Source organism: Lolium rigidum, chromosome 4, assembly GCF_022539505.1.
Source record: "Lolium rigidum isolate FL_2022 chromosome 4, APGP_CSIRO_Lrig_0.1, whole genome shotgun sequence".
NCBI lineage: Eukaryota > Viridiplantae > Streptophyta > Magnoliopsida > Poales > Poaceae > Lolium > Lolium rigidum.
The window spans coordinates 256,172,455-256,183,714 of NC_061511.1; the positions used below are offsets into that span (position 1 = coordinate 256,172,455).

Consider the following 11,260-nt stretch of genomic DNA (forward strand, 5'->3'; position numbering starts at 1 on the left):
AGACTATTTTTTACTGATTATCTGACGGTTAAACATGTACAGTAAAACAAATCGGATGGACTATAGCTAGCGCATGTACATGTGATTCTTTAAATTGATTCCTTTGAGCTGTTAGCTGCTTGATCATGTCGTCGTGATTTTTCCTCAGGTTTCAGCAGCTCAGTCATCTTTTGACAAAGAGATCACGCAAGGAAAAGAGAAGCAAACTCACCACAATTCCAGTAAACATGCAGAACTGAAGGATGAGATAAAGAGAAGAAAAAACCTGTCGGTTTCTCTTCCTCACTCCACACAACAGGTGGACCTGCGGCCATGGAGTCTGGATGTCGCTGCGGCTCCATTGACCCTGTGGTCGACTTCGCCGAACAGCCACAGTACAAACAGGGTCGCGGCTACCGTCCCCAAGATTGTGCATCCAGCCCCAGTTCCGGTTCCCAGGATGGCGCATACAGCTCCAGTTCCGGAGCTTCACTGCTGCCGGCAGGTGTGCGTCTCCCTTCTAAGAAAAGATATGCATATATTGTAGGAGGTTGAGTACATGTTATTTTGTTCAGTTAGCTCTGAGAGAATGAACTGAGAGAAGGCTTTTTTTGCAAGTTGTTCATCTTCTTATTTGGTAAATAGTTCTTCAGTTGTGTGAACGTTCCTCAGTTTCGGCTCCAAGAAAAGGAGAAGGTATGTATACAATTTCTATCATGTGCTCTTACTCATTACATGTACCATTCCTTTTTTCTCTTTCAATCAGCTACTCTATTTTCCAGATCCTTTCATTTGGGTTAGAAAATAATAATGTAGTGCGAGATTCAGACTATTGAGTAAGCAGTAGTAAGTTGAGTAGATATGGCATCCGGCACTGGTGGTGGTAGCATAGAAGAGCGAGCGACGCGTCTCCTTTTTTTCTGGCTTTCTCATTGTCTAAAAAAGAGGTTTGGGTTGTTTTTTAGATACAGAGAAAATACCACAGTTTTAGGAATACTGCAGTATTAATAATGTAGTTTTAGTTGACAGGCAAAAATTTCACAATATTTCATGTTTCAGTTTTTTTTAACCGTAGTATTCTCAGAATGCATTAAAAATGCAGAGCTGCCAAACGGGGCCTAAGTTTGTAGACAGACTGGTTTGCTTCTCTTGATTTTGAAATTTGTACAATCAGTTTTTTAAGTTTGTAGGTAGACCTGGTTTGCTTATCTTCCTTCTGAAATCTGTGAAATCTCTGAAATCAGATCTGAGTCAATCCAATGTGTTGCAACAAACCAGTCAGAGCTCTTTTTCGTAGCACGTGCTTCGCAACACGACTGTCAGATAATGTCATAGTAATGCGCCTGATGCAATAGTTTAAATTCTTTGTAGACTCATTTATATTTTACTTATGACCAATAGTAATATTCCGGTGTAGATTTTCCTGCCAGAAAAATTCTTTCCCTATAAAGGGGTAGAAAAACAGTTTCCTTTGCCACACACAAGAATCATTTCCTGAAACTGAATGTATTAAAATGCTTCCCAGAAGTACTGTTGTTAATTGGACTATATATTTGAATAACTTCTACTCAGATGATTTTCATTTTCAGTACCAGCAGAGCACTTCCCCGTAAGTTCAGAGTTCCTCCATGTTTTTGTTTCGTTCGTCGCCAACAGGTAGCCACGTGTTGTGTTTTTCCCAAGTTCGTGTTGAACTACTTACTTTTCTCGCTGTCTGTACAAATATCAGACTGAAGATTTGTAGAATTCCAATAGATCAACGTTATCAGATGTTGCAAACTGATCTTATGTTTTTCTTTTTCTTTTTGAATGGCCAATTTTCAATTCCATGTCTTGCAGTCCGTAAGAGGATTTAGACTTACCAGAATTGCAAGAACTGCAACAGCGAGCGTAAATGCCAAAGGTGCCCTCATTGCTTTAACTACATCCTCTAGAACAATAGGGGGAAATGTCGAATGTATGAATACCCATGTTATGACATGGCGACCTTTCACATTGCAAAAGCCTTGATGTTTAGGGAAACGGTAATGGATTAGTTGATATTCTGTCGTCTATGGGACTACAAACTGTCAATTTGAGCTTACTACTTGATTATTTTGATTCTTCTGTGGGAAAAACAAAAACAATCTTTTTTGCAGATTAGTATTATTTTTCCTGGCCTGCTAGCCTCCTTCATTGTAACTTGATTTCGATGTGATAATTTCGGGGAAAAAAAACTGTTGTTCATATGTTGTTCTTTTCGTGCGCTTCTGCAGGTTTTTGGCGCTTGGCGGCGGTGAGGCGTGCCCCCTTCTGGTTCGTCGTTTCCGACGTCGAGGTATGCGTGTTTCTCTGCTTCTCTGTCTGCTTGATTCTATTTACGTTTATTTCTGGACTGATCTGGTGTGGATTTTTTTACTTCGCTTTTGTGGCAGAAGGACGGGATGTCAATGATGGGAGACGAGATTGACTACATGAAGGAGCCACTGCAGCGGAAGATGCAGGAGCAGCCACACGATGCTGACACGGCGGTGGTGTTGTTGAGCCTCTTCCTGGAATCAAACCTAAACGAGATGAAGCTAGGAGAGGGCGACACCCAGGTGGAGATGTACTGTGCCGCCAAATCATACATTTTTGAGGTTTCTATGGGGATCCTTCAGGTGTTCCTCAACTTTCGTCTTTAGATGATGAATGTGATTCTTCTGCTGGTTGGCTTGAGCACAAGGGCCATTCGAGATCACTGGGAGGAAGCCCTGTTGGCCTCGCTAACGGCCGGCCCACGTATTCGTGCTCTATGCAACATTGGACTATTATACATGTGGATTTGGTGTGTTTTGTTGAACTTGATGTCTAAATTTGAGTGTTTCTATGTGGCCTGTACGAGGTTGGTTTTCTGATTTCAGAACTGGAGAATGTTGGTATAATGCAAGTCTGGCTTCTTCCATTCCGGCAGTTGGATCTGGGTAGCCACGCGATCAGCTGGCCATCATCAACAAAAGGCGAGACAAGATTGTTGTTGTTTTGTGCTGCTTGAGCTCTCCGACGTGTCTGCCAAATTGTTGACCCCAGCGGTGGTATTGCATCTTCGGCCATTGCGATTAAATACCTACACGCTCTATATGTCACGGGCGCGGCTTTTATTTCATCAGTTCAATATCTCTAGCAGTATGACATAGATGGAGTTTCAGGATTGTGGTAATTTAGTGCTCCTGTAACTCTATCAAGTTATCCAAGAAGTAGAATTTTCTTCTAAATTCAGTAACAACTTCTGGTAGTCTAAGATCCCACATCAGGTGTGCAATAAAATATTCATTCCAGACCAGGATGTCACCACTGATATAGAACCATAGTCTTGGACAGGAGAAGAAACAGATTACCCTTGGGTAGAAGATGATGCAACAACGCCTCCGTGTCTCAAAGGAAGAGCTGATACCGGGCGAGGAAAATATTGCCGGCTGCTGATACCTCAAAGACAAAAGAACACACGCAGCACCTATCTTACCATGCTATTCACTAATTACTTAACAATGTATATTAGTACCACTAGCTAATCGACAAACTATGTACTGGAGTACTATGTATTAAACAACAATGCAAGATATTACCAGTAACTAATCTTCCTGTTATGTGATGTAATCCTATCAACTATTCAATCCTGTAGGAAGATGTATCAGTATAAGTGACTATAGTTAAGTAACAACGTATATTAGTACCACTAGCTAATCAACAAGCTCTATGTACTAGAGTACTATGGATTAAGCAACAATGTAAGTTGGTACCAGTAACTAATCTTCCGGTTAGTTGATGTAATCCTGGAGGAAGATATATCAGTATAAGTGACTAATTGGTGTGCGCCTCCCCAATATCATCACTTCTTAATACTGTTATGCATACAATGCAATTGTTGTCATTGGCTCAAGGGTTTAGCTGGCAATTCTAAGTAGAAGAATTTTCCGGTTAGTTGATGCAATTCTGTAGGAAGATATATCAGAATTTGTGTTTCTTTTCGTCGAATAGAAGAATTTTTCAATAATGCCCTTGATTTTCATTCTAAGTATACCCACTATCGTTGCAACCTTTTTAGTACCTTCAAGGGCACCACCTCTTGGACACCTTACACCCTAACCTTAAAGATACCAACTCGCTGCGACTTACAAAATAACGGGTTCTTACTAAACAACAAAATTAACTAGATAATTACCATGATCCGGCGCGGCGTGCCGCCGCGCCCTTCTTTGCTAGTATAACCTATATGAGGATCAGTACGGCGAGTATAACTTAGTCGGAAGCTTTAATAGGTGCCTACAAGGCTACAACCATGTCCTCTTTCATGGAGTAGCATAGAGAAGTCTCTAATTTTGCGGTTTACTTGAGAGTTTGACTTATCGAGAGCCTGATACGCTAGCCAATGAGTTTCTTTTGGGGGGACATGGTTACATACTTTTAAATATTTATTCAAAGACATATATCGTTGTATATGGTGAGCACCTAAAACCTAAATGCTTCTGATTAGGTTTAAACACTACGGGACTAGCACAAGGTGCCGATTTTTTTTTTTTTGCCGTCCACACACCCTCCTGTGGATTGCCATTTTAAGTTTCGGATGAATGGCAGAAAATGATAAAAAAAAATCCTTGAGATTCATGTTACGCAACGTACTATTAGGGTAAATTAAAAAAATTAATTTTCATTTTTTTTGCAAAAAAGTTTATTTCTCCGTAAAATGGCATTATTTTGCATACAACGTTGGAAAAAAATGAACCTATCAAAATAATCGTCTCAAGAAGTTACATCCGATTTTAACAATCATTGACCGTTTCAGTTTTTTTTTAAATTTTCAAAATTCTAAAGGAAAATATGAAAGCAGAAAGATTTTATTTTTCTGCCAGAAATTCTTTATTTTATACTTTGATTGTTTATTAAATTTAAAAATAATAATTGAATTCTACATAAAGATTATTATTACTTGGGTAGTAGCTGGAGCGGGCAATAGCAGCTTGCGAGCTTGCGACTTGGTTGATCAATTGGGTCCAGCAGGTGAGTTCCAGCCACACGGGTATACATATTGTATTTCACAACGTATTGTGGGATAAACAAAAGTTAGTAAACCTGTAAAGGGAGAAATTTGAAAAATTATAAATAAATGAAGGTAATGTTTGGAAAATGATAAATGACCAAATAATGTTTGGTAAATTATAAAAGTACAAGTAAAACGTGGCAAACTATAAAATATATCGGGTTGCTGCGCGCTGTTGGGGCTGACTAGAGTCTAGATGGGCTGCTGATTTGTGCATGGACGCTTCATGTATTGGGGTCAACTTAAGTTTTTAATGGGGTCATTCTCTTTTTCTAGGCTTTCAGTTTATGAGTTTGGGCCAGGGGCCAGTGTCAATTTACACCGGCCCAATATTGTAGCTATGTCCCTGGAGGCTGGATCTTAACGGTTACTAATAGCCAAATTTCTCTCAAAAAAAAAAACTAATAGCCAAATGTTATACTTTTTATATAGGAGGGACTTTCTAAAGTAATTCTTTCTCTTTTATTTTGCCAATTTAGTAATTCTTTCTTAGTTGTTTGTAGGTTTACCTCCAGACGCTTTCTGTGTAAGGATGTGTACAGAATTACACTCTGAAGCCCGTGTACTCTAGTTTCTCAGTGTGAAAGTGTTATAATTTTATTTAGTCATGTACGTTTTCATGTCTCTTTTATGATAACAATTCCATGGAAAAGATATGTTACATCATGCTCCTATGTTTTTCAATATTTGCATGCTTCGTGTTTAGAAAGCAAGTCTTTTTTTATAGATAAAAGACATAAAATGCTCGATTTTAAGTTGATAAAACTTTGATTAGTTCGAACCATAAGGCCACACATACTAGGAATTCCAGATTAGTATTACATACCGGCACAGGGCCAAATTCACACGTTCAAACACAAAGGTTAAGCATGAAGCATTATCTAAATAACAAACGTAAAATAGGATGGGAAACCGCGGCCACCAGAGAGTAGTTTGATAGGTAAATATGTCGGAGCGCCCTTATTAGTAGCACATCGATGGTTGCATGGTCCTTAGGTCTTGGACTCTTGGTACATGACGCCCGTTCTACGATACCATGCCAGTTTTGTAAACTGCGTAGAAAACGGGTCTTTTGTTAGGGGCTGTAAGGAGCATTAGTTCTGACCATGTTTTGAATCGGGACTATTGCTAACAATTGTTTCAGTTCTAACGTTTAGGATGCGCGGCCACCTCTAGTCCCGGTTCGCTCGGGATATTTAGTACCGGTTGGTGAGACTAGCCGGGACTAAAGAAGCTGATATGGGGTGGCCTGATCTTCTCAGTAAGCAACGGTGGTGATGATGATCACGGGATGATAGCAGCGGAGGAACACGATGATGTAGTGGAAGATAACTTGTATGACGCAACGAGATCTCTCGATTGGTCCCTGTCGCCAATGCAACAACTCTCAACCCTGCAAGATATTCGCAACTCCACACACTTGCGCATGTAGCCGCCGACCACGAAGCGGTAAGTTGCAACCGTCTAATTCCCAATGGAACAGCAGATCACACAAGACTTTAACAGGATCTACACAATATCAATCAATATGGTGTAGGGAATTCAATAGTTTTGCAGAGCAAACAACTAAGAACTAGGGTTTATCTTAAACATGGTCTAAAGCAGCTAGGGGGGCATCCTGGGCACTTATATAGGCGTCCGGGACGGCCTCTGGTAAAAAAGATACAAAAATAACCGACCCAGAATAGATCTGGTCGAGACAGACTCGGACACGACCGGTCTGGGGGCCGGTCGACCGGGCCTGGGACCGGCCGTCCGGTCTGGACCGGGCCAGAGACCGGATGGCGACCGGGTGGCGGGGCGTGTGGCTCAGTACCCCGCCCGGTTGCAGTCAGCGGATTGCCCGGTTGGCGCCGGGCCGGATCCGGCGTGCCGCCCGGTCGGACCGGGCCAGGGACCGGGCGTGGCGGCCGGTCTGACCGGGTGCTGGGCCGGCCTGGACTTCTTCTTCTCCTCTCGCGCATGCCTCCCGCTCCTCTCTTGCGCGTCCATGAGATATCTTCCTGTCCAGCTCCTTGTCCAGCTCCACGTCCATCTTTACGTCCAGCTGCTCCTCTCCTCCTCGTGTGATGCTTGTCTCCTCTTCATACCTGATGATACATAAGTAATAGGATTTAGGTAGTATAAAGTTCTGATCAATCAAAGTATTGGTTATGAACAAGTTCACCTGTTGTTTAAGTAGCTTCGCACGAGCTCTTGTAATAGGTCCAATCCTGACTTCATTGGACTTGAGCTTCACAGCAGGTTCATCTTCAGTAGGTAATGACGGAGGTGGTATTGAGGTAGGGATGTCCTCATCATCTCCCCCCTTCAAAAGGCGTCGACCCCGACGCTTCAAGGTCTTCTCCGTCATATGGTGTCAAATCAGCAACATTGAAAGAATTACTGACACCAAACTCATCAACTGGAAGATCTATCGAGTATGCATTATCGTTGATCTTGGCAAGCACTTTGTAAGGACCAGCACCACGAGGCTTCAACTTAGACTTTCGCAGCTTTGGGAACCTATCCTTGCGAAAATGTACCCAGACCATATCACCAGGCTTGAACAACATCTCTTTGCGCTTCTTGTTTATCCTTGCAGCATTGCTCTTCCCTTTCTTCTCTATCAACTCTTTAGTCTTCACATGGATCTTTCTCACAAAATCTGCCCTCTTGGATGCCTCCATATTTACTCTCTCATGTATGGGTAAAGGCAACAAGTCAAGCGGAGTAATGGGTTTGAAACCATACACCACCTCAAAAGAACATAGCTCCGTGGTAGAATGTACCGCCCTGTTGTAAGCAAACTCCACATGCGGCAAACACTCTTCCCACTCCTTCAGGTTCTTCTTGATCATGGATCTCAACAATTGTGACAATGTTCTATTCACCACTTCAGTTTGTCCATCAGTTTGGGGATGACAAGTAGTACTGAAAAGTAGCTTCGTCCCGAGCTTTCTCCACGGCGTCTTCCGGAAGTAGCTCATAAACTTCACGTCACGATCGAAACAATAGTCTTCGGGACTCCATGTAGTCGCACAACCTCCCTGAAAAACAGGTTAGCAATATGCGACGCATCGTCGCTTTTGTGGCAGGCAATAAAGTGTGACATCTTAGAAAATCTGTCCACTACCACAAATATAGAATCATGGCCTCTTTTAGTACGCGGCAAACCCAACACAAAATCCATACTTATATCCTCCCATGGTGTAGTAGGTGCCGGTAAAGGAGTATACAAACCGTGAGGCTTCGGCTTGGACTTGGACTTGTTGCAAGTAATGCATCTCTTCACATACCTGTCCACATCCCGCCTCATCTTTGGCCAATAAAAGTGGTCAGCTAGCATGAGTAGCGTCTTCTCATGCCCAAAGTGACCCATCAAACCTCCGAGCATGTGATTCCTGCAATAAGAGCAAACGCACGGACGATTCTTGGAACACATAGTTTGTTAGCTCTAAACAAGAACCCATCATGTATGTGATATTTTTCCCATGCTTTACCAAGAGCACATAATCGATATGGTTCAGCAAAATCATGATCAGTAGCATACAAATCACATAGTACTTCTAATCCATGAATTTTAACATCAAGTTGAGTTAAAAGCATATTCTTCCTAGATAGAGCATCAGCAACAATATTATCTTTTCCCTTCGTATGCTTAATAATGTATGGAAAAGACTCAGTGAACTCAACCCACTTGGCAAGACGCTTATGCAAAGTAGACTGAGCTTTCAGGTACTTTAAAGCTTCATGATCAGAATGTATGATAAATTCTTTTGGCCACAAGTAATGTTGCCAAACCTCAAGAACTCTAATTAAAGCATACAATTCTTTATCATATATAGGATAGTTCAACTTAGCACCAGACAGTTTCTCAGAAAAATATGGAATTGGACGACCCTCTTGCATCAACACACCACCAATTCCAATACCACTAGCATCACATTCAATCTCAAATTGCTTATTGAAATCAGGAAGTGCAAGCAACCGTGCAGAAGTTAAGAATCTCTTCAGTTCATCAAAAGCATGATCTTGGGCTGCGCCCCACTCAAAAATTACACCCTTTTTAGTTAAGTCATTCAAAGGTGCAGCAATAGTACTAAAGTTGGGCACAAATCTTCTATAAAACCCAGCTAGACCATGAAAACTTCTAACTTGACTCACATTCATGGAAGTAGGCCAATTTTGAATAGCGTCAATTTTAGACACATCTACTTCTACTCCATGATGAGAGACAACATAACCCAGAAATATGACCTTATCTTTGCAAAATATGCACTTCTCAAGATTACCATAGAGTTTATTATCACGCAACACTTGCAAAACATGTCGAATATGTATAGTATGATCAGATTCATTGCGGCTGTAGATTAATATATCATCAAAGTACACAATCACAAACTTGCCAATAAATTCACGCAAAACATGGTTCATCAGTCTCATGAAAGTACTAGGTGCATTAGTCAAACCAAAAGGCATTACTAACCACTCATATAAACCAAATTTTGTTTTAAAGGCTGTTTTCCATTCATCCCCTTCTTTCATCCTAATTTGATGATAACCACTATGCAAATCAAGTTTAGAGAACACAGCAGCACCACTCAATTCATCTAGCATATCCTCTAAACGGGGAATAGGGTGACGATATCGAATAGTAATGTTGTTTATAGCTCTACAATCTACGCACATACGCAATGTACCATCTTTCTTAGGAACTAAAATAACAAGAACAACACAAGGACTAAGGCTTATGCGGATATAACCTTTGTCGAGTAGCGCTTGTACTTGCTTCTGTATCTCCTTCGTCTCTTCGGGGTTCGTTCTATATGGTGCTCGATTGGGTAGCGAAGCTCCGGGGATCAAGTCGATTTGATGCTCAATACCTCGCAATGGTGGAAGTCATGCGGGTACCTCATCCGGAAACACGTCGCCAAATTCCTGCAAAACATTAGAAACACCAAGAGGAAGAGGGGTCATGTCGTTAGAAACCAGAACCGTACCCCTGTACAAGAGCACAAGAGGCATGGATGTAGGATCCTCACTAAATTCTCTCATGTCTTCTTTGGTGGCTAATGAGACTAAGGAATTCACGCTCTCACTTTTCGTTATATAAATCACAACATTACAATTCTCTCGCCTATCTAAAGAAGCATCCACCAAGTTGACTTCAACTTTCTGACGAGACTCATTGAAAATTTGCTGTGGTGTCATAGGTTGTAAGTTAATTTTCTTGCCCTTGAACTCCAAGTGATATGTATTGGCACGGCCATTGTGTTGCACAGAACGGTCATAGAGCCAAGGCCGACCCAATAATAAGTGACACACCGTCATAGGAACCACATCAAAGTCAATGCAATCCTTATACGGTCCAATAGCAAATTCAACACGCACCATGTGGTTTACCTTCATCTCACCATTGTCGCTCAACCACTGAATATAGTATGGATGCGGGTGCGGTAGATACTTCAACTCCAGCTTGGTACACAACTCCTTGCTTGCTAAATTGCGGCAACTCCCGCCATCAATAATGACCTTGCAAGCCTTGTCAGGACCAACTAAAGCCTTTGTTTGGAACAAATTGCAGCGTTGAGTAGATGCACTAGGCAACACATTAAGAGCACGCTGCGACACAACAATGGTGCGAGCATCAGACGGATATGCATCTTCACCATCAGTGTCATAGTCATCATCTTCTGGAGCATTAGGATCAATATCATCTCCAGTCTCATACTCATTGTTCTCATTGATAATCATGACTTTACGGTTAGGACAATCTCTCCGGAAGTGACCTTTGCCACCACATGTATGGCAAGCCATATCACGGTTACGCGCAGTAGACACATTAGAGCCACTCGTACTTGCAGCAGATTCGGACTTCTTTGTGTTAGACACATTGGAGACCGGCTTGCTAGGCGGAGTAGAGTAAGGGGCGGAGCGCGTCGAAGGCGCCAGCGCCGTGGATGGGGCCGCGTGGGGTGTGAAGCGCCCAGCTCCTGAAGCTCGGCCTTTAATCTTTGCTTCGTCAGCCAACTGTGATTCAGCTTCTCTTGCATGATGTAACAATTGATTCATATTGGTGTAACTGTAGTGACGAACAATGCCTTTGATATCATACTTCAAGCCGTTGAGGAAACACTGCATTGTCATCTCGAGAGACTCACGGACACGGACACGGCCACGCTGCATAAGCATCTCCATCTCCATGTAGTATTCATCCACAATCTTCACACCTTGTCTCAATAG

General features: G+C 42.0%; 1 protein-coding gene across 1 annotated transcript; it reads left to right on the forward strand.

Moving 5' to 3' along the window:
* Positions 1–312: 312 nt before the first annotated feature.
* On the forward strand, positions 313–2,726 carry LOC124648617. Its single transcript, XM_047188344.1, has 6 exons — positions 313–484; positions 625–675; positions 1,569–1,635; positions 1,797–1,882; positions 2,235–2,296; positions 2,394–2,726. Exons 1-6 carry the CDS (start codon positions 313–315, stop codon positions 2,640–2,642), a joined length of 687 nt encoding a protein of 228 aa, XP_047044300.1. The 3' UTR covers positions 2,643–2,726.
* Positions 2,727–11,260: the final 8,534 nt, after the last annotated feature.